This window comes from Antechinus flavipes, chromosome 1 (genome assembly GCF_016432865.1).
Source record: "Antechinus flavipes isolate AdamAnt ecotype Samford, QLD, Australia chromosome 1, AdamAnt_v2, whole genome shotgun sequence".
Lineage (NCBI taxonomy): Eukaryota > Metazoa > Chordata > Mammalia > Dasyuromorphia > Dasyuridae > Antechinus > Antechinus flavipes.
In genome coordinates, this window is record NC_067398.1 from 698,611,579 (window position 1) to 698,634,758 (window position 23,180).

At 50.6% G+C, this 23,180-nt stretch overlaps 1 protein-coding gene across 1 annotated transcript; it reads right to left on the minus strand.

The window, feature by feature from the left end:
- Nucleotides 1-1,613: 1,613 nt before the first annotated feature.
- Nucleotides 1,614-16,662, minus strand: LHX5 (LIM homeobox 5). The gene is made up of 5 exons (XM_051969917.1): nucleotides 16,039-16,662; nucleotides 12,958-13,181; nucleotides 11,692-11,969; nucleotides 8,905-9,070; nucleotides 1,614-2,227 (listed from the first exon to the last, which is right to left on the minus strand). Exons 1-5 carry the CDS (start codon nucleotides 16,209-16,211, stop codon nucleotides 1,860-1,862), a joined length of 1,209 nt encoding a protein of 402 aa, XP_051825877.1. The 5' UTR covers nucleotides 16,212-16,662; the 3' UTR covers nucleotides 1,614-1,859.
- Nucleotides 16,663-23,180: the final 6,518 nt, after the last annotated feature.

Here is a 23,180-nt window from a genome sequence, read left to right on the forward strand (position 1 = left end):
CACCTTATGGATTCCTGAGGCAGCCTGGGAGTCGGGGAGGAGAAGGAATGACTGAACAAAATGCTCTGAACTAAGGCAAAGGCAAGGGGGAATAAGGAAGTTTCTAATTCAAAGTTAATGGAAAAGAAGAAGGCACTTTACTCATTTTGGTTTGAGAAGGAGGGAGCCTTTTAGGGGAGATGAAAAGAATATCACAACGCACTGAGGGAAAAAGATCTTTTTTATTATTAATTTTTCTTTTAAAAAAGTTTTTTTTAAATTTAGGTAAACCTCTTTCTGGTCTCCCCTCCCTTGCTTTCCACCCCCCTCTTAAAAATATAAAAATGTCCAAACCCCAGAAGACGAAAGTACAATAAATATGCAGGAAACACAAAAACATACTTTATTTGTTTCTTCTTTATACAAAATAAGGAAACTAGAAGCCTCAACTTCCAAAAAAGTGTCATCCTGTACATCCTTCCAGCCCTGACCTCCCCCTCATAGCTCAGAGCCAGGGGCCACTGACTTCCTAGGGCTCTTGGCCAGCTCAGCTTGCCAAAGCTTGTCTGGTTGCATTCTGCAGGACCAGGAGCAGGCGCTAGTGTCTGAGTCCTGCCCCATGGGGTCCCAAATCAAAAGCAAAAAGGGAAGGGGTGGAGAGTCTCCCTAACCCAGCCGGGAACCCCCTCCGCGACTGAGATTGGGAAAACTGAATTGGGGTCTCGGGAGAGGCCACAGGGGGGCGACAAATTCCAGTTTGAATTTTCTTTTTTCCTACCGAGCAATTCACATTCTCTCTCTCTCTCTCTCTCTCTCTCTCTCTCTCTCTCTCTCTCTCTCTCTCTCTCTCTCTCTCTCTCTCTCTCTCTCTTTCTCTCTCTCTTTCTCTCTGTCTTTCTCTCTCTCTCTTTTTCTCTCTCTCTCTCTTTCTCTCTGTCTTTCTCTCTCTCTCTTTTTCTCTGTCTTTCTCTCTCTCTCTTTCTCTCTCTCTCTCTGTCTCTCTGTCTGTCTCTCTCTCTCCCTTTTTCCCCTTCCCCCCTTTATTCTTTCCTCCTGTCATTCCTTATCTAGCTATCTTTTTCCTCCTCCTCTCCCTTCTTACTCTTTCTTTCCTCCCCATTCTTTCTCTCACACACCTTTCTCATTTTTTTTTTTTAAGAAACGGAGAAGGTGAGGGAGAAAAAAAGTTTTTTTTTTTTAATGCTATTCGAAATTGGAGAAGAACAAATCATCTCCATTTCTGAGCCTCTCCCTTCCCTCCACGGAAAGAAGAAAAGGGGAACATAGATTTAAGTCTTGCAGGTGCTTCAAGATCTGTTGATCCAGTGGGGATTGACTTTGGTCCAAGAAAACTGCTCGTAGCCTCGAGGAGAAAACCGCTGTAGTCTGGCTCTAGGTCCCGGAAAGAGCCACGTCGAACCAGCTTGGGTGGCCGAGTGAGGGATGGACCGGCTCTCCCCAAGCTCCATCCCACCTTTGGAGGAGTCGGACATTAGAGGGTGGACCTGAGGGGGGGCTGAGTGAGGCTCGGTTGGCGATAACGCCTGGGATTGGAGGCAGTGGGATACGGCCCGGGGCTGGGCGTTTTGGTATAGGGTGTGAGTGTGTGTGTGTGTGTCTGTGTGTGTGTGTGTCTGTGTGTGTGTGTGTGTGTGTGTGTGTGAGCGCATGCACGCACGTGCCTTCATTAATGTTTGTGTGTGAGAGAGAGACAAATTGTGATTCTGCGTGAGTGAGAAATGTGTGCATGTGTGTGCCGTGTAGGACTCTGGATCCACAGAGGCGCCGGGCCTGGGATGGGGAGAGGTCTGGGTGCTCCGTGCAGTTCCTAAGCCGGGTGTTTTGGGCAGGGAAGGGGCTGGGAAAGGGCCCAGCAGCTTTTACCACACGGCGGCCTCGTTCAGCTCCTGGTTGGGATGTGACAGTGGCCCGCTGTAGCCGGTGTTACTGGACATAGAGAAAGGCGGGCTGGGCCCCCCGGTGAAGACCTCGCCCGGGATGGGGTGCAGGGAGCCAGTCATGCCCGGCTCAGGGCTCGGCGTGTCCGGGTGCGAGATCATATCCGTGTACCTTTGGTTTTCTGAAGAGTGGTGTCCCGGGAGGGGCGGCTCCAGGGGCCCCAGCGGGGTGGAGCCGGGCCCTGAGTTCGGTAAGTAGCTGGAGTCCGCGGGCGACTGCGCCTGTGATGGCGGGGCGTGCGGGAAGAAGTCATAGTTTCCTCCAGGGCCGTAATAGTCTCCTTGGTAATCTGATCCGTGGGGTGGGGGAGGATACGGGGAGGGAGGGGTAGGGGAGACGGAGATCCAGAGAGGAACAGAAGCAAGCCACGAGCCCAGAGGTGGAAAGCGGATACAGAGAGAAACAGTCAGATGGACGGAGACACGGGGACAAATCGGAAACAGGACGGGGAAGGGACACACCCACGCAGAGACACCAGATACAGCCCGAGACACAGAGGAAATAAGATAAGAGCCGAGAAGTAGAGGAATAAAAGAGGGACAAGAAGGAGAGAAACATCAGAAATAAAATGTGAAATAGGAAAAAAAAAAAAAAAGAATAGGGGATAGGAAGGAGGAGCACACAGAGATGGCCAGAGAGACAGAGATATCAGGGGACCAATGGAGGGTCAAAATCGGAAAAACAAAACACAAACAAATTACAAAACAACATCAACAAAAGAGTAGTGGTGGTGGGGCAGCGTGCACGTCCATAGGGAAACATCCGAGACAAAGCAAGATAGGGAAATAGAAAACGGAGAGAAGAGTGTAAAAAGCAGAGGTTCGCAGAGATATTCAGATTTCGGAAATCAAAGAGGAGAGAAAAAGACACAGACAAGTGCACATAGATAAGTAGAGGCAGAGAAATGGAAGCAAGGATACAAGTAAGGACGGGAAAAAAAGAAGAGAAGCAGAGAAGATGAAAGGACACAAGTAGAAATGGATGAGAAAATGGAAGCGGAGATAGATTGGAATATGGAGATAGGAAAAAGTAGGAGAGAGGAGGAAAATTTGGGGAAAGGGAGGGAGGAAAGAAAAAGAATCATTAGAAAGGCGAGGGAAAGCAATGTATGAGATCTCTGAGCCAGGTTCAAGCCTTTGGAAAGAAGGAAATTGAGGGAGTGGATCCTCCAGCGATGGTTCCCTCTCACCACTGGCTGGGAGGAGCCCAAGATTATGGCACAAATTTCATTTACTTCTCTCCATCCTCCCTCTTCCCTTCTCCCGTTCTGGCTTTTAGGCCAATCCCAAAGTGGAGGAGATGTATTTATCCTGGCTATTTCAGTGATTCTTAGAAAACGGGGCCAGACAAGGGTACAGGAACCATTCTTACATTGACATGAGCCCTGAGTAACAAAGGCAACTGGAAGAAGAGTAAAGACCAGTCCTCTCTCCCATTTCCTGCCCCTCCATTCCACTCTTGAAGCTATTATTCCTGCTATTACCACATTACTCTGACAATACTTGGTTATTTGCCCTGAGGCTTGCCCACGGAGAGTGATTTGCTAGAGGGATTCAAATGGGGAAGCCCAAAGACTGCGTGTGTGAGGTCTCTGGGGGAGGGACTGAGACACTCTTCGACTTTCCCATTAACCTGGGCCCGATTTGCCCCAAAGGCTCGGGATTTTGCCCAACTGTCCCAGACGGGAAAAGAAAAAATCGATTGTTTGCGAGAAAAGCCTTCAATTCAAAAGCCAAGAACACAGGCTCCCAGTGCAGGGAGGACCCTTAGAACATGAGATGTCAGAGCTGGGAGAGCCTTCAGGATATAGGATGTTAGACCTTTTATGAGACCTCAGATCTTAGCGGGTCTTTCAAACACGGACTGCAGGAGCAGAAAAGGACCTCAGAATACGGTCTGTCAGAATTTGGAGGGTTCTTAGAACACAGAACGTGAGCAAGTCCAGAGTATAAGAAATTTTAGAATAGGGAACGTCAAAACTGATTTTTTTTTTGACATCATTATCTCCTTATTTTACAGATGGGGAAACTGAGGCCTTGGAAAAATCAAGGTACTTGCTGTGGGTCACTTAGGAAATTAATGGCCTCTGTAGTGGGCCCCAGCTTATTTACTACACACGGCTACCTGAATTTACAGATAAAGGACCCCCGAATTCCGTCTAAATCCAGGGGCAGATAGCCCTTCATGCTAATTTCTAAAAGAACCATAACAGACAAAAACCAAACGCGCTTCTGCCTTAACTTTTCCCTCACATCTGCGGACAGGTGTGCGCTCTGGGTTTGAGGGCCCCTTTAATGCAAATAGCAAGTATTTGACCGGAGGAACCAAAATAGAAGCTCGCACCGTCCTTCACCCTCACGCCCTAACTCAGGTTCCAGCGGGTGGGTTTCCCAGAAAGCAACGAGGGGGTGGGAGGCCAGCGAGAAACCCCGCCGGCCGTGGTTGTGACTCTCCCCCCCTCCTTCGGGACCTCCCGCCGTTCGGTATGAAGGCGCAGGGAGCTCCTAGCCGAGCAAGGCCGGAGCGCACCGCCCAAGGTTCAGGGGAGAGAACGACCTCAGCAAAGGTGGGGAGCCGCGCAGGGGAGGGAGGGAGGAGAGGATCCTAGAGAGGGCCCCGCGCTTCGGCTGCCTGCAAGCGGCGGCGGCGGCGGGGAGCCGAGGAGCCGACGAGGCGACTTTGCAAGTCCCCGGCCTACTGAGGGGAGCCGGCGCTCGGCTAGCGGCCTCCATATGGTGGCAGGGTTTGGAGGTAATTGGAACAAATACCGTCTGAAAGAGGTACAAAAGGCTGCAGCTGGCGCTTTGTTCGCGCTCACACAAGAGGGAGAGGGGGCGCTGCGCGGAGCCCCGGGCTTCTGTTCACACAGACAGCTCCGGCACAAAGTGCCCTTTCTTGCGTGCTGCCGGGGTGCCAAACTTGGCTGGGGCTTGGGACGGAATCTCTCGGAGCGCGGATTAGAGCGGCCCGCGTGGCCGCAGCTCCGGCGCTCCCCTCTCGCCCTTCTCTTCCCCCACCCCCATCTCCATTCTCCATCTCTCTCCCTATTTCTCGGTCTCTTTATTTCTCTCCTTCTTACCCCTTTTCTTTCGTTCCTCTCTTTCTTTCTTCATCAATCCTATTTCACATTCGCTCCTTTATCGCTCTATTTCCCTTTTCTTTCTTTTTTCTCTTCTCTCTCTCTCTCTCTCTCTCTCTCTCTCTCTCTCTCTCTCTCTCTCTCTCTCTCCACACACACACACACACACACACACACACACACTCCTCTTTTTTAATTCTCACTGTCCAGATTCTCCTCCCCTTTGCTCCTCGGGTAGAGGTGGCAGAGAGAAGGGTGAGATGCACACAAAAGCTAGCAGATGCCCAGAGCACCCTGACACATGTGGAGCAACAAGTCCTGAGTGCTCTCACTCAGAGGTCTGATGTGGCCTACCCTGCCCCACGTATGAGGAAAGGAAATAAGGGAGGTAAACAGGAAAATAGGGAAGGTAGACTCCCAGTGGTGCCAGAACAAATCAGTGTTAATGAGTGATTTTTAAAGAAAGCTTTAAAGTTGCAAAGAGATTTTTCTTATGTCTCACAACAATCCTAAGAGGTAGCTACTACAAACATTATTATTCTGTTTTTACATATGAGAAAACTGAGGCTCAATGAAATAAAGTGATTTGCATATAGAAAGATCATCATCATAAATACGGAAATATGTATAGAAGAATTACACTTGTTTAACAAATATTGGATTACTTGCTGTGTAGGGAAGGGGTGGGATGGGAGGGAGAAAAATTTGGGACACAAGATTTTGCAAAGGTGAATGTTGAAAACTGTCCTTGCATGCATTTTGAAAATAATAAGCTATTATTTTTTTAAAAAAATTATCATCATTCCTATTATCAATAATGATATAATTTTATCCTGTCAGTCAAAATTATTACAAAAATAACAGGCTTATTCTTCAGAAACCTCCCTCCTCAAAGGGCTAGGGGTATAGAAAAAGACCTAATAAGCAAGTCTCTTTGTCAGGGTGCCTTTGGTTCACAGGGTTTGCTCTAAGATCCCATTGAATGTCAAGACACTACCTGTCTGAGGTGCTGAACTCTGGGGCAAAGGAATCTGAGTTCCCTGGGAGCCAGGGGTCACCACATTGGAACCTTGGTCATGATTGGATTTTGCAGGATTTTCCTGACTGCTTACACTGGTGCCATGACATTATTATTACTGTTAAAGGGTTTAGATTCCCTTTCTTTGGAGCAAGAATACTGCAGACAAGTATACGAACTTAAAACTAAAATCATGCTTAGCATTTAGGGAGTGCTTTTAATGTTTCCAAAGCACCTCATTGATCCTAGCTCATCTGGTCCTCACAACATCCACCTATGTACACATACACACGCACACACCACACAAATGTACCTACTCATCACATGGATACACATATCACACGTATGCAAATAAAAAGATACATATTACTGATACACCTTTGTACACACACATAATACACATACAAATCTATATATAAATATACACACACACAACATTGGGGGTAATGAACATAGAAATACACAGTACTCAATACAATACAAACATATACATCACAGAAATACATACACTTCCCACATATACATACATACATCCCCCACACAGCTGTTCATACTCCACAGAGTCCCCATAAACAAAAACATACAAATATATACCACAATACACATGTCGACAGATCCATTCACATAATATACAAGTATGTACATCACTAACATACACAGGCATACAAACAAGTTCTCTTAGATTATATATTAATTTTATTCAAATCCCAATTTATCTGTTCCTGCTATGGCTGATCACTTTATACTTAACTAACAAAATTATTTTTAGTTAAAAATCAAACCTAATTCACATGGTATGGGCAGATAGAGTGGGATAACGTTGCCAAGTGGTGGAGCCCACTTAGTGAGAACAATATTGAAGACTGCTGAGTCTCTCTCTCTCTCCCCTTCTCTCTCTCTCTCTCCACTTCTCCTTCCACCTTTAATGGTCTCTAGCCTTATTCTTCATGATCCTTCTCCCCCCTCCCAGGGATATATAATCTCAAGCCTTCCTTCTCCCTAAAATTGCTTTTCTGCTGTTTTTATTTAACACACAATCCAACTTTCTCCTTTTTTTACTCTTCTGCGGCTTCATGCCCAGAGAGACAGATGCTTTTTTTTTTTTTTTTTTTTACAGTTCTCCTCCACTCCTCCCCAAAGTGCATTCACCATCACTGCCTCTTCACCCTTAACATCCCCATAGAATTAATCTGTGGGGGCTGACTAGAACATTTAAGAAGCCTTAATTTGCCCTTCAAAAGGTCTGAAAATGGCGCCCCCTGCATGTGACTGTACTAGCAGAGGACTACAGAATCTCAGAGTCAGAAGAGATTTGAGGTTATCTCCATCAACTTCCCCCCCAGATTTTACATTAAGCTGGAATCAGCTCACCATGTCCCTTGTCTATCACAGTTATTTCTTCTGGGTCCCAGAGAGCTAGATTTTTTGGGGGGACTAAAACATTTCCAAAATATAAATTGTAAGAACTACCTTGAATTCACATTTGAAAAATATCCCTCCTTGTGATTCTCCTCTGAGTCTTACACTCTAGGTAGCTATCTGACTCACTTAGGCTAAGTTATTTCCCAGAGCCAGGAGGCAGGAAAGTCCTGTCAATTCTCTTAGGGGCCTGGGACAATGAGTTGGGGAACAGGTGACTAGAAGAAGAGCTGAGCCTTCCTACCAACCAGTAGGGATGGAGAACAAATGCTTCCCAAACCCATGCCTCTGAAAGCATGATTTGTAAATTCTCCCGCGTTATCTTTGACTCCAGGAAAAACACTCTGAAATACAACTCCCCAAACCACAGTATTTTTTGAGGGAGGTGAGAGGGAGGAGCTCCTGGCCAGGAGAAAACTTTTTGGTCTGTGTGTCAAACTGGGTAACATGGATCTAGATGCCTCTTGGCGTCACTCTCAGGGAATGTTATCCCACCTCTCCTCAGCTATCCTGCTTGGTTTAACCCACAGACAGGTCTAACAATTGAAGGGACTCCAGGAGAATACTTTTTTCCATGTGCAGTGTGCCGAACCAATATCCCTTGGTTTATATCTTATCCCACAGAGAGTCCATTACTTATTTGTGTGTCTGCTGGCCAGGCCCATGGATGGACTCAATAGCGACCCAAGGCAGCATACAAGGTTTCTATCCCCCTCCCCAAATAGCCTCTTTCCCCCAAAAGACACAAAAGACACTACAACTGATGTTTTTAAAATCTGCCTCTCTCTCTATCTTTTTTGTCTCTCTGTTTCTTTTCTTTCTCATCTCCTCTCTGTCTCTACCCCCTTTTCTGTCTGTCCTACCTGTGTTTCTGTGTCTCTCTTTTTCTGTCTCCTATAGTTTTTCGCTCTCATTTGAGACTGATCTATCCATTAATTCATCAAACATTTAAAGCAATGAATTTTACATATTAAATTCCCCATGGATAGAGTTCATTATTTTTCTTCTTAAATGGAAATGCATGATGTCTAAAGGCAAAACTAACTAAGGATATAGTCAGTGGCTAGAACTTTACCACACATGGGGGGGGGGAATGGGTGAGGATTACCCAAAGCCATGGATGAAAGGTGAAGGGTTTGGTCCCCCAAGCAAGTTGGGGGTCCTGAAATTACGGCTGCAGAGTGGCTTAACTAAATTTCTGCAGGGCTCCCAGAGGCCTGGAATCCCGTGTAAGCCCAATATCTGGTACTTGGGCTTTGGTGAGTGTACAGCAGGAGACAGATGTACTGGGCAGGAAAACCTCTAGGAAGCTGGGAATTAGTGAATTTCTAGGAGGACTCTCTCTGGAGATGTAGCCATGTCACTGGGTGCTTGGGTGGCTATGGGGAGTAGTCTATCGACCTGGATGCTGGGATGGGAGATAGAAAAAACTCCATCGAGTGCTCCTTACCTCCGTAGTAAGTGTAGGGGGTGGACCCCAGCATCTCTGACTCATCCAGCCGGCCACCCAGTGGACGCATGCGCCTCGGACTCCTGAAGAAAGCATGTCTCCGGGCACCAAGAGCGCTCAGCTGTTTCATCCTACGCTCCTTGGACCGCCTGTTCTGGAACCAGACCTGGGGTTGGGAGGTGGGGAAAGCAGTCAGCAGGACACTAAGGTCGGACCTTTTGGGGACCATCAAGACAGATGGATAGACTCAGAAAGTAGAATAGTATTGGGAGTCCTGAGCTTTCACTTTAGAAGAGTTTAAGGGGTGTGTGCTTGGAGAGGAGGAACAGCTTTAAGGAGACTAGTTTTCTTCTTTGATCTCCTTATCTCCTCCTTATATCCCATAAGTGGGGTTTCTCTTCTGCCTTCCCCTTTCCCCCCAGGAAAAGTTCAAGACAAATAGCTCATCCCTCTTTCTCTCTCCCTCCCCTTCCCTAAAGTCTGATCTCCTCCCTTCAGGAAAGAGGGAGAGGGAATGGGGGAGGAGAGCGGATTAAACTCAGAGCTGGTGAAGGGAGGGAAAGTTGGGAGTTAACTCTGTGAACCAACCAAGAGTGAAGGATTTCGTAAACCCGTGGGGAGACTGATAATGAAGTCGACTTCTTACGGCCCCCAGCTCTAGCCCCAGCCCCAGCCCCAGCCTCAGACGTCTTCATAAAGGCAAGAGTCAGAGATGTTCACAACAAAGATTCTTGCTCTCCCCCCACTCTCCCCCACCCCCGTCTGTCTTTTCTCTTTTATTAGTCTTGTCTGTGTTTCTATCATTCTCTATTCCCCCTCCCCTTTTCTTGTTCTCTTTCTCCATCTCAAAGGGGCCCTCGACCTGAGAGATAACCTAATTATTTGTATTCTCCCTCCCCCCACCTAGTCTTCCAACCCCTTTTTCTCCTCCCTGCTTAGCGGGGGAGGAGGAGGTTCTCCTCACTCTTTTGGATAATAGGTAGTATGCAGAAGTTGGATCTCTGAGGTTTCTAGATCTGGCTTTACTGTGTGACCCTGAGAAAACTGCTTGCTCTCTCTGGGCTTGGATTTTCTTCTCTGAAAAATGAAGGCTCTTTAAAATTAAGGTCCCTTCTCCAGTACTGAATTTCCTTTTAAGGGCTCTTTCTTTCCTCACATTCTGTTTGAAAGTCCTTTCTGGCTTTGATATTGTATATTCTAAGTTTTTTCCTTGTGTTCCAAGACCCTTCTCCTCTCTGACATCCTATTACTCTTATAATCCAATAAGACTTTGGAAAGAGTTCTGGCCCCGGTGGTATAGAGCAGGCTCCGAATTGCAGAGGGGAAAATCCTGGGAATGTGTCCTTGGACACTGGCAGAAGAGACCCCAAAAGAAGCAATGCTGCCCATCATAGCCAAACACCAACTTCTCCCCTTATGCCCCAATTCTTTTTCACAGCCCCTTCGGAAGCCATCCATTCTCCATACATAAGCCTCCAGACCCTTTCACTCATCTCCCTCTCCTTCCCCTGCTTCTTCCTCTATTGCCATCTATCTTCTACTTTCCTCTTTTCTGCTCTCAGGTGGCCCATTTCCTTTTTTTCCCCCTACTCCTTTCTTTTTCCTCTTCTCTCAATCTCTTCCCATTTCCTCTCTTCCTTTCCTCTTCTCCGACCTTTCTTTACTTTATTCAGACCCAGTACTAACCTCCTCACAATCGATCGGACCTCTAGAAGGGAGGGGAGTCCAAGACACGGGTGTCAACCTGCCCTATCTCTATTCCTAATAGGATCTTACTTTGACTGACTGGCCTGGATTCATTCTTCTGCACCTGCTTTTCTCAATTATGAAAAAAAAAAAACAAAAAGCCCAAGCTAGACCCAACTTCCTCCTTTCTTTCCTTCTCTTCAGTTTGAGCCTCTTTCCAGTTGTGATTTCAATGTCCAAGCTGGGAACAGTGATTGGGATTCTCAAGAAGGGGCAGTTTTTGAGTGACTCTGAGAGGAGAGCGGAAGAAACATAGGGACTGAATCATAAGCTCCTGAACTCCTTAGCCATCAAAGGCAGGAGATGAAGGGGAACTTTGGCAGGATTAGGGGCCAAAGGGGACAGGAAAAGCCTAGAAAGAGAATAGAAAAGGTTGGGTTTTTTTTTTTTTTTTAATAGCAACAACCTCTTTCTTTTGTGCAAGACTTGGCCGATCACTTTGCTATCCATTAACATATCATTTGGCACTGCTATTAATAACTCTCACATCATTTCAAGGTTTTCAAAACATTTTCTCTCACAATAATCTGGGCAAGCAAAGGTCCAAAGGTTCAATTTATTATTTCCCACTTTCAGGGTAGGAAACTGAATTCTAGAGAGGGAAAATTACTTGTCTAAGATCACATAGCAGGAAGCATGAGCCAGGATCAGAGGCCAAAAATCCTAAAAAGTGTCACATGCTTCCAGTGGAAAGCATCCCAGGTGAAAAAAACTAAAGAAAAGGAAGGAGAAAGAGAAAATGAGAAAAGAGAAAAAGGGCAAAAAGGAGAAGGAAGAGGGAAGGAGATGGGGAGAAGGGTAAAAAGGGAAGATAAATAATGAAAGCAGCAGAGAGAAAAAGGTGAGAGAAGGAAGACAACTAGAAGAAAGAAGAAAAGGAGCGAGGGGAAAGGAAAAGGCAAGGAGAAAAGGGAAAGAGTGGTAAAGAGAGCGACAGCCAGCTGGGACAAAGGAGGCACGAAGGCGGCTGCGTTGGGGGAGCAGTGGAAGGCAGTGTCGGCTTTTCCCAAAGGGCCAGGCTTGGAGTGGAGGGCTCCCTACCTGAATGACCCGCATGTTGAGGCCCGTCTCTTGCGCCAGCTGCTCACGGATGTGGCGCGTGGGCTTGGGGGTGGCCGCGAAGGCGGCCTTCAGCGTTTCCAGCTGTTTGGCCTTGATGGTGGTGCGCGGCCCTCGCCTCTTGGTGCCAGAGTTCTGTTCCTCGTTCTCGTTGTTTGTGGTTTCCTTGTCAGAAGATGTCGAGTTGTCAGTCTCTTTGGGGTCGTCCTGGAGCGGGTCCTGGAGGTCTGGGGACAAACTTCGGTCCGTACAGGATGACACTGCGGAGGGAGCGGGAGAGGGTACAAAGGTGAGCAGAGCCGGGAAGTTGCTTGAGCCCAGCTCTAAGTCGAGGCAGAGAAGCTCCTGCGTCGGGTTTTCTTTCTTTCTTTCTCTCTCTCTCTCTCTCTCTCTCTCTCTCTCTCTCTCTCTCTCTCTCTCTCTCTCTCTCTCTCACACACACACACACACACACACACACACACACACACACACACTAGTGCAATCCCGATTCTCCAGAGGAGAGGACTGTCCGATTTGGGATGGGGAAGGGCGGCTGCTATTCATTTTCTCCAACATCCCCGACTTCCCCCAATCCCTCTCTTCTTACCCCCACCCTTACTGATCCCCAACACCCTGCGTAATTGTAAAATTGGAGAAGTGGAGCCGGGATATTTCGCCTTGACCCAGCCTGGGGAAGACCCTTTTATCAGAAAAAAAAAAATTGTCGTTGGGACAATTGGGTTCCATTTTCGGAGTGGGAGAGACACCGTGGGGGGTAAAAGAGAGGGGGAGAAAGGCCGGTGCTAAAACCCCCTGGCGCCTCCATTTTGTGAAGTGCGGGGTGTGGACTGAGAGACCCATTCCACGGCCAGTTGTGGTCACGTGGGACAGAGGGCAGGCAGAATACCAGATGTTTCCCCTCCCCACCCATCTCCAATTTCAGCATTTCCTCACACCCCTTCCCACAGTCCATTCCTCTTCTTTACCTCTCCCATCCTTCTCTCAATCTAAAAGCTTTTCTTAGGTACAAATCCCGCGCCTGGTGATCCCGCCCACTACAGAGCCCTGAAGGGAGCAGGACTGAGATTCCCCCCCCTTGCCCCGGCCTCCCACCTTCCCGCCCCGACGCCCCAAAGCCCAGATGCGCCCAGGCTGAGGTTTGGGCGGAGGCTGTGGCTGCAGCGGGAGCACGCAGGCCCGGGTCGGTCCAGTCCAGTCCCCAGAGCCTCGCGCGCCAGCCGCGGGCCTCGGGTAGGCTCCGGGTACCTGAGTTGAGGCTGCCTTCCTTGACACTGGGCGAGTTCAAATAGTCCTCTTTGCAAACAAATTTGTTCTCATCTATAATATAGAGTTCCTCGCCCGTGGACAGTTGCTTGTTGCAGACCATGCAGGTGAAGCAGTTGAGGTGAAATACTTTGCTTCGGGCCTTCCGAACCAGGTCGCTGGGAGAGATGCCTTGCGCACATCCAGCGCATTTGGTGCCAAAGCGCCTGAGGAAAGAACAGGGAGCACAGGGTGGAGAAGGAGAGAAGCTTTAAGGGCAGGGAAGAGCCGGGCAGCCTGATTCCCAGCCTAGGACTGGGTTCTGCCCAGCCCTACAGCCTCGCATGTCCTTGCATTTAGCAAACCCCTCCAGATCCCCTCGCACCTGCTTCTTTTTTCCCTAGCCCGAATTTTTTTTTCGTTCCCTTTTTCTCTCGAGGTCGGAGGGAACTCCAGGGGCTTTCTAATATTTATTTATGGTTAATAAATAATGGTTAATGCTTATTTACGAATCACAATGATTATTTATTAATCAGAATTAATAACAAGATCGTAAAAATATCACCGGGCAGGAGACAAGACTGGTTCCCTATTAAAATAATAACGAAAATGAGAAGGGATTGGAGGTGGGTGGGAAGTAAGATCAGATTTCTTTCCCTTTCAATCTACTCTAGCTTGGGCCGCTATCCTGAAGACCGGGAAGCCCAGGGGCCCAGCCTGGATTCCCTGAGGAGTGAGGAGAGTGGGGAGAGGGGCCCGGGTTGGAAGCAGCAGAAGGTGGATTTCTTGGAAGCAAATGGAAATAAGAAGATGCTCGGGATTCGGCTGAAGCAAAGAGCTTTCCAAAGCCTTATTCCTGGGACTGGCTGCACGGGATAGATGACAGTGGAAGGCACAGGCTTGAGATCCTTAGTTCCCTCACGACCCATTTCCCGGGGTTCGGCCCTACTTCGACCAGCGACTCCCGAAGCTCTTGGGCAGTGTGCGGGCTTTAAGCGACTCCCGATGGGGAGGAGCATGAAAAACCAGGAAAAAGGAGGGTATAACCTGGAGGAGCCGGAATTTGGGAGATGTACAAAACTGGCTTCTCGTTACCAAGGAATTGAGGCTAATTTGTCCCCTCTCCTAGGAGTTCTAGTTCATTTTAGGGAATTCCCCTGGCTTTCTACCTGGGCTGTCCGATGAGCCAAAAATTTACTACCCCCAAAGGAAAGAAGGAACTCCGGATTTGTGGAGGCAAGTGCCAGACCCGGGAGAGCGAAGGGAGAGGTGAGAGAGTTGTAGATTTTTTCCCCCTTGGGTTGATGGGAAATCCACACACACACAAATAAATACACATAGACGAAGGTGCACATACAAAAGCCACACAAAATACACATTACCATCCACATAGACACACAAATACACAGATATCTGGACACCAACAGGGATAAACAGGTACAAGTACACACAAACTCATAGGCACACATAGGGGTACATAAGCACCCACAAAGATATACTCACAGGTATTAACAAGCACACACATACAGGTGTAGACCCACCACACACAAGCACATACTCCCGTGAGCACATACAGAGGCAGACAAGCAGGACAATACACAAAGATACACTGACAAGCACAAAGACACACAGTCACATATTCCTATGGACACAGAAGCACACACATACACACAGGAACACAGAAATGGCCTGGCTCTCCCAAACAGGGAGATTTTGGGTGACGTTGATGCAGTGAGCACATTAGGCCCCATAAGTCATTTTCGGTCTTATCCTGAAGCATAATTGACTCATCTTCGCCTTATCCAAAATCATTAGAAGCTTTGAAAGCCCTGCAACACGAGGGGGGCCGGGCAGCTAGCGCCCATTAGGAGTAGTTTACATGTGTAAAGCGGAGCCTGGCTTTTCACCTATTGAAATTCACCTTCGTTTGGCCTGAGGGGCTAGGGGACTCCGGCTCCCTGCATTCTGGGGGATCTGTCCCTCCCTGCTTACCCCAGGTCGCTGCCTCTCGGGCTGGCCCACACAAAGACTTGTTTAGCCCCTAGCTCCTGCCTGCGCTACCAGGGTTTTGTAAGAAGGGGAAAGGCGTAGGAACGATTTTTAAAAAATCCGTTCCCCCAACTTTCAAAAGGAGAAAGAAAAGCTTTCCCCCTCTCCACCCCCCACACACCTGGATCCGGGAGAGCTACTTAACCAGTTCTTCCGACTCCCCCATCCCCCAGTCCCCAATTCTGGGCCTCGGCGCGCTTCTGTGATTTCCGAATCTTCACTCAGTGGGGCTCACTGACTTTAAGCCGGTTTCCCGGGCTGTGGCCGGGGCCAGCTCGCAGCGGGCACCCCTTTCTCTTCTAACCCGCGTTAACCCGACCTCGGGCAGGATGTTTCCGTAGGGGAGCCCAGCTCTCTAGTTAGGATTCAGGCAGGCCTGGCCAGCCGGTGATCATCTGTGCTCATCCGAGGATCAGGAAGGAGGGGGGCACTAGAAAAGTTTGTTAGATTCCCTGTCTTCCATCTCCCCTTACATCTCTGAATTCCCCGGGTTTCCCTCCCTCCTGTCTCAGCAATCCTGGTTGTGTGGTTGTGTGTGTATGTGAGTGTGTGTGTGTGTGTGTGTGTGTGTGTGTGTGTAGAGGGGCCGGGATCTTTTGGAGTCAAAATTAGTCCCTGCTGTTCGCAAGAGGACGGGGCAGGTAGGGGGAAGGCTTTCGGTTCTTCAGCTCGATTCCGCAGCCCGGGGCACCTGCGAGAAGGCTAGATAAGTGAAGTACGATTCTCATCCCAGCCCTGGAGCATTCAGGCACTTGTGTTGAATTGGGAGCAGAATTGAGTGTGTGTGTGTGTGTGTGTGTGTGTGTGTGTGTGTTGTGTGTATGTGTATGTTGTGTGTGTGTGTGTATGTATGTGTGTAGAGACATAAAAAGTCCATTAGCAGGGCCCCTGGCCCTCTGCCCCCGTGCGTCTCAGCTTCCCCAAAACACTCTCTGTGAGACTTCTCTCAGCTCTTGGGCCGGGGGAGGAGAGGGGAAACGAGGGGAGGGGAGGAAGGGGAGGCCAGGGCCGGGAGCCGACGTGGGAGCCACTCACCTGAAGAAGTCGTTCTTGCAGTAGAGTTTTCCTTCCCGCGAGAAACACTTCTCGGTGAGGTTACATTTGCACTCGCAACACTGAACACACTTGATGTGCCACGCGCGGTCCAGGACGTTGAGTAGAAACCGGTCCAGGATGGGCCGCTCGCAGCCGGCACAATGCACCATCATGACCCTAGGGCCCGGGAAAGCCAGCCGCTCCCCCCAGTTGCCCTCTCGGCCCGGGAATCCAGGCGTTTGCGGTTCTCGCTCCAAGAGCTTGAGTCCCCCGGCCCGGCCCGGCCCGATGCGCCCGCCGCTCCCGGGCGGCCGCGAGTCCCGGGCGCCGCTACCCCGGGCCGGATGATCGGGCAGCCAAAACGCCAGAGAGTCAATCCTTAAGCTGGAGGGGACCGGGGGGCAGTAAGCTCTCGGTGGCTGGGAGAGGGGGGGGGGGACGGTGGTGGCGTTTCACAGCCTCATCCCCTGGACCTGGGCCCCACACTCCCCGGATCTCTAAGCGTCCCCCCCGTGCGCAGCAGCGGTGGCAGTGGCGGCGGCTCTCTCCCCACCTCGCGAGCTGTTTCCCCGGGTGCCGGAGTGTCTGCTACTTTTCTCCACTTTCATGCCGTCCGCATCCTCATCTTTGTCTGGCCGCTGACTAATTCGCGCATCCTTATTCAGATTTGGTGACGTGGCGACGCACGTAGCGCGCCCGACGGCCAATAAGCGCGCCGTGGCCATGGCAACCTCTTAAATTTATAGCATATCTAAATTGGCTACAGCATTGTGGTCCGGACAGAGCAAAAAAACAAGGCGTCAGTATTGTTGAGTATTAGATTGTACCTGGTGCTGGGGCTAAGTAAGTATTTACCTTCTCGTTTTGGGGGAGGGGGCGGGGGCGGCGGGGCGACTCCGGAGGTCCACGCGCCTGCCTCCTCGGCTTGCTGGGGGTTCGCCTCCTCTGCTCGCTCTCGCTCTCTCTGCCCAGAAGTGCCTGAGGGCAGGCAGGTCACCGGCTGGGGGGACCAGGGCCCGACAGTGAAGGAGCAAGAGCCAGGAGCCTGGAGGCCTGGTCTCCCCCACCCCACCGCTCCCTCTTCTCCTCTGCAGGCTGGGGGCGGCCCAAGTTGCAGAGGTAGCGTTGGCTAGAAAGTGACTCCAAATCTAAAGGGGGCTAGTGTACGCCCCACCCCCTTCACCTCCTACCCGGCTCCCCTCCCCTCCCCCAAGTCTCACTGAGCAGAGCCTCCGGTCCTCGGCCCCGGAGGACAGGAAGGCGGGTGAACTGCAGGTTTGGGCTAGGAAGTTGGGGGGCCAAATTTTAGCTCACGGCCAGTCCATGCTGACCCCAGGTAGCTTTGAAAGCCCGACTTTAGTTAGGCAGGCTTCCCTGGGCCTGGCCGTGGCGGATGGTGGGAGAGGCAAGGTCCTTATTCTCCACTACCGGAGTACAGCCTAGGACCCGTTGGCTCTCCTTCCCAGTTCCCCAGGAATTGCCGGGCCGAGGATCGGGGTACGGGAGTTTGTGGATAGCCGATCACGGAACGTGAGCCGGGGGTTGCGAGTGGACAGCTATTCTTTGTCTCCGTTGCAGATTCGGAAAGTCCCTCTTGGTTTCCTGAGTCACTTAGCGCGCCGAGGCTGTGGCTTTGGAGAGCTAGGGGCAAGGTGATTTCTAGCGGTGAGCTTGCGCGAGAGGGCCCCAAGCGGCCTCAGCCCGGGCCGCGCCAGCCAGCCTAGCTCTGCCTACAACCTGGGGCCTGGCCACTTACCAAGCCCATCGAATTTTCGCCATCGCCGTCCGCGCGGGTTCCTGTCGCCCTCACACACGAACGCACGCCCACGTCTGCCTCTCGTGTGTACAGGCACGGGTCCTTTTTTGCACACGCACGCGCTGTATTGGTTGTACGTGCCAGATGGGTTGTTTCAGAGGAGCTGAGGTCTAGTGAGGGCCCTATGCCGAGAAGGCTGTATTTGCACCAAGCTTTGCGTTTGGATGTGGAGACTGGCAGGTCAGGGAAGGTTTGCAGCGACTCCGCGGTCCCGGCCGCTTTTGAGGGGTGCTCAAACCACGGCGTGGGCTTCGTCCTCTCGGGAGGGCGCTTTGGGCCTTGGCAGCTGTTAGCTCAGCAGGTTTTCCTCGCTCCCCTTCCCTTAACTTCAGCCTAATTCGGGGCTGGGAAACCCCAGGAGGATCAGGGGAAAACGCGCCAGGAACCATAGTTTTCTCTCTCCCTTCGGATGGGGCTCCTAGCCGGCAGGAGAAGCGCACCTGGGAGAAGGGGACCAATGGTGCCCAAAGATGTCCCTCCTCTAGTCCTCTTTTTTTGAACACAGGTTGTATTGGGTGGGGAACTGGGACATGGGAATTCGTTGGGAGATTTTTCTCCTGTTCTCCTTTCTTCCACCGATCTGCTTTCTCACCGTGTCTCTTAGTCCTCCATGTTACGGAGAATGCTGCTTCCGACGCTAGCTCTTTCCCAGTTGAATGAAACGCTGCAGCAAAATGGGAGCGTCGCACCATCCGGGAAAGGGGTGAGACAAATAGAGTTTGGCGGGGGATAGATATTTGCCCAGACGCCACGGAACCCAGGTCATTGGGGGCCAGGAGGCTTCCCAGTCTACACTCCTCATTTGTCTGAGTCCTTAAGGTATAAGTTTGTCCAGACTTTAAAAATTTATCACCATCATCATTATCATTATTATTATTTAGAGAGAGCAGTAATCTGAGAGACGGGGATCTCTTCTGCTTCTTCTGCACGTTCAGGTAAACCTTCCCCCTGAGGATGTCTCGAGGGATGGCATTCCCCGCATAAAACGAAATCAGTGTTGCCCCACCCCTCCCCTCACAATAGCGCTCTCCAAACCTGGAGAGGACCGAGAAGATTGCATTTAGTAGCGACCCCAAACTTGATTTCGACTCCAAGCATAATTCCCTGGTTTACAGCCAGCTCTGGAACCGAGTTTTTACAAGTCGTCAGTTCTTTCCTGAGAATAGGCTAGCGGTGCCCCGGATACCACGAGCAGACATCCCTCATCCTGATTCCTATATACACTTGCCGCTCGAAAATAGCGTCGGGCTGTGTTCTAGCACTCGGCGGGCACCAGTAACCCAGGAACTCTGGCGAACTCTGAACCCGCTGCTTATTAACCCAGCGCGCAGTACAATGAAGCTGGAACCCTGAAGGTTGGGAACTGCGGAGAAAGCTAGTGATGAGCGAGTCTGTAAGAACCCCAGGAAGCCGGGGAACCCTCTTACCCACATAGTCTCAGGAGAGGTTACAAAGACTGGCTGCGTTCCCGGGAGGAAGGCCAGTCGGGTGGAAAGGAGTGATGGGAAATGGGGAAACCTATGCCCGCCCTTTTCTGCGCCCTCAGCTTCAAGCTCCTCAGATCACTTTTCTTAGTTGCTTGGAGATCTTTAAATACCTCGTGGTCACACTGCTCCCAGGCCAGTTTGAGGCTGGGCAGAATACCCTGCTGGCCTGGGTCTAGTGAACCTTGCCGAAACGAAGATGAGGATTGTAGGGTGGAAGGAGGTTAGAGGCTGCTCCGGCCCTGGCCCATCTCAGCGGGAACTCCGAGGTTCCAATTCCCTGAGATCCCCAGATCTTCCCTTCATGGACCCTTGGCCTAGATGTAGAAAACAAAAAAAGAGGGGGAAAACCCGCCCCCAACAAAAGCTAGCCTCTTAAAGAGATCCGAATCGATTCCCCACCCACCCTCTTGCTCTGTCTAAAGGCCTTTCCCCCAGTTTTCCATCTGAGAAAATGGGGCTTGGAGGCACAAGAAATCTTTTCCGGGGCAGTGAAGTCGGAGCCGCCCGAAGTGGAGTAGCAAAGGGAGATGGAAGTGAAAACTTAGGAAAAAGGGAGAAAGATTTCTGATCTGATCTGATGGGACATTTCTCTCTCTCTCTCTCTCTCTCTCTCTCTCTCTCTCTCTCTCTCTCTCTCTCTCTCTCTCTCTCTCTCTCTCTCTCTCTCTTCTCTCTCTCTCTCTCTCTCTCTTTCGTCCCCTCCCTCCTCTGTATGGAATGAAGAGTGAACATCAGTCCTGGAGCAGAGCTCTTGCTAGATGCTTCCTAATGTGGACTCACAATAGTAAACAGAGATTTCGTTTTGTTAAAACATTTCAGAAGCCTTCTAATGTCTTTCAAAACACTACAAAAACAAAACAGCCCTCCTGCTTTCTCTTTCCTCCTGAGATAATGTGATAGGATATAATTTGATATCATATGATTTGATATATGACGTCCTATAATAGTATATGATATAATGCCGACTAGCCTAGCTCCTCCGCGGAATAGGTAGATAAAAGGAGAGCAGCAGTGGCAACCCGAGGAGGGATCCAGCGCCATTGAAGCGCTCTTTCCCCCAGCCGCTCTCCCATCCCAAATAGTCCCAGGTCTCTGGAGGGCCCGGGGCATTCTGATGCGCTGAGGGTGGATCTTTCTCGCCGGCAGTTTAATCTTCTGGAATCCCTGGGAGCCAGATAATTCGGAGGTGCTGTCCCTCTTATACTGTGACCATCCGCGGGTCACTCTTGAGTAAAAAGCTTTAAAGAAGAACTCGTCTCCGCGTTTGTCTATTTCGGGATCGGTTCCAGGCTTCCGCCTTTCCCAGAATCCTGAACAGCTTTACTGCTGGCTTTTCTCTCTGGCTTCCCAAATATTCTCGGTCTCTCGCTTCGCGACCGCTGCAAAGGAACCCCGCCGGAGCCGGGTCCGGGGCCGGGCCGTTTGACATTCAAGAGACTGAATCACCCCCACTTGAGAGGAGCGGCCCAGGATCTAGCAGAGAAGGCGGGTCGGCTTGCTAACCCGCGGCCGGCCCTCCTGGAGGCGCCGGGAAGGAAACAGGCAGGCCCACTCTTTCCTCCAACTTACGGAGCCCCACTGCACCCGTGGCGGCAGCCCCGCTATTAGGCACCCCTTTCGTTTCCCCCCCTCTCCGCTCTCCCCCCACCCCCTCCCTCGCAACGCTAACAGATGGTTTTCCAGGCAGCAAATACCCTTCTATATGTAACTAATAAACCGATTGTGTCTTAACAGGGTAATGCATGGAGACGCAGTGTCACTTATACAAGATGTTGATGGAATTTACTATATAAAAACCTCCTTCCCAGAGTAAAGTGTATCCACATTACCGCGGAACAGACGGCTGAGGGATAAGTAAGACAGACAAAAGACAAACAAGATAATAATCTGTTTCCAATCACTTAAGCCCTGTAGAATTTGTAATATGCAGTTTGCATATTCCCTCTTGTGCTTCGTAATTAATTATCTGTTAGGATGCACACACCCCACTTGGTGGGTATTTCTAACTCCGGTGACGGAGGGCCTTGGAGGGCCCGGTTTCCTAGACGCTCGGGCTCTTTCTCCAAAGCTTGGGTTCTCCCTGAGGCGCGATTTTTTCCCACTAACTCCTGAGCTTTCGTTATCTTCTTATCTTCTCCCCATCCCCAGAGGTCTGGAGTCATTTCCCGGAGCCTGACTTCTTCCTGGTTTCTGATTTCTTCCCCTTAGACGTCTAAGTTCTTCCTCAGACCCTTGAATTCTTTCCTCTTAAATATCAGAGCTCGCCTTTATCTTGGATGCTCAAACTCTTCCCAGAATGCTTGGATTCTTCCCCCCCGTCCTTATATTCTTGCCCCGATCTCTGGATTTCTCCATTCGGCCAATTTGGTGGATGGGACTTTGGGAGCGAAGTACTGTTGAGAAACGGCTTCCTTCAGTCATCTTCTGAAGTTCTCTCCCCGCTCCTCCCCCTCCCCCCCCCCGGATTATTATTCCCCCTTCCCGTCATTATTTAAAGATGAAATTTCACTCTGGGATTGGGGCGGGCATCGGGAATTTTTGTTTGGGAACTAGATTGGAAAGGACGAAGAGAAAACGGCGAGTCGCAGGGTAACCCTTAGCTTCCCCCCTCACTTTCTCTCCCTCTCCTCTCGCACTCCAAGAGAGCCGCAGCCCATCTTCTTTCCCTGATTTCGATCATTAAAGGCCCCTCTCCCGTTCCCCTCCCCCTTCCTTCCCCCCTCCCCTCCTTTTCTCTCCCTCTGCGAGGGCCAAAGAAGCTTTAACTTTAAACAAACCCAGCAAGCTGCTCGCCGCTGCGCTCTGGGCTCTGTCTGCGCGGCTGCGTTACAAATTGTAAATTTAAATTGCTCGCCGGATTCATTACCTCCCCTCTTTGATTTCAGCCAGCCGTGAAAAATTATACCGCTGTACCGCCGAGAAACTGTTTGGCTGCAAAGAGCCGGCGCCTAATCACCAGCTTTCTCTCTCCAACAAAAGTGTAATTATTTTGTTTGGGGTGTAAATATAACCCACGCTACAGACAGATAAACCTCCAGCCGCGCTCCCAGGCATTCCGGGACACGGAGAGAGATCGGCCCCCAATTAATGGAGGGGTTAAAGGCGACGCACGCAGCTGCTGCAGAGTTGGGGAGCCCTTTCCAAACGCTGCGCCCTGTCACCTTCCTCCAGCAGCCGGGTCCGAGAGGCCGCAGGCCTTCGGCTCCACCCCGAGTAGTTATCTCGGTCTAATGCAAGGGGATACGGCCCACTGGGGGTGGTTTAGGGGCTTGGTTGCCGGATGCCGGGGCTCACTGAGGAGCCGTCAACAGCCGAAGGGGGAGCCGCGGGAGAAGGCTTCTGGGGAAGCGCTCTTCGGTTTAGCTGGGATATAGGACACCTCCTCGGATTCTTAGCCGGGCTTTTGGGAGCTGTCCTGGTCTGAGAATACCGAAGGGTGACGCACCCACATAGGGACCTAGGCTGGTGTGAGAACACGGCTAGGAAAACGGGAGGATGTGCAGCACCTTCCAATTTCTCCACCACCGAGGCTGATGGAGTAAAGCGTTTGGGAAAAAATTCGGTGCCAGCCTGTGGGCTGGCTGGGAAATGAGAGCAGTCCGGTGAGGGTCAGAGAGCTGTCCATTAAGCCCTGACTGTGTGCAGTGTGTGTAGGGAGGCCTGCCTGTCCTTGTTTCCGCCAGGGTCAGATTCTGGGCCCAAATTCCTGGTTTTGGCTGGGCTAACTAGAAGATTATGAGCCCTGAAGCGAGGTCCATTGGAGCCCAGAGGGATTTGGGTTGGGTCTCTGGCCCCGGTGTGGGCACTGAGCAGCCCCCTTTTCCCCCGGAGGAGACCAG

What these genes read in the sequence shown, in the direction of transcription:
- LHX5 (XM_051969917.1), bottom strand. Translation starts at nt 16,211, where the DNA reads ATGATGGTGCATTGTGCCGGCTGCGAGCGGCCCATCCTGGACCGGTTT. An exon ending in TGCAAGAACGACTTCTTCAG is followed by an intron (nt 13,182 to 16,038) that starts GTGAGTGGCTCC and finishes TTCTTTCCTCAG; the next exon opens with GCGCTTTGGCACCAAATGCG. An exon ending in GGAAGGCAGCCTCAACTCAG is followed by an intron (nt 11,970 to 12,957) that starts GTACCCGGAGCC and finishes CTCCCTCCGCAG; the next exon opens with TGTCATCCTGTACGGACCGA.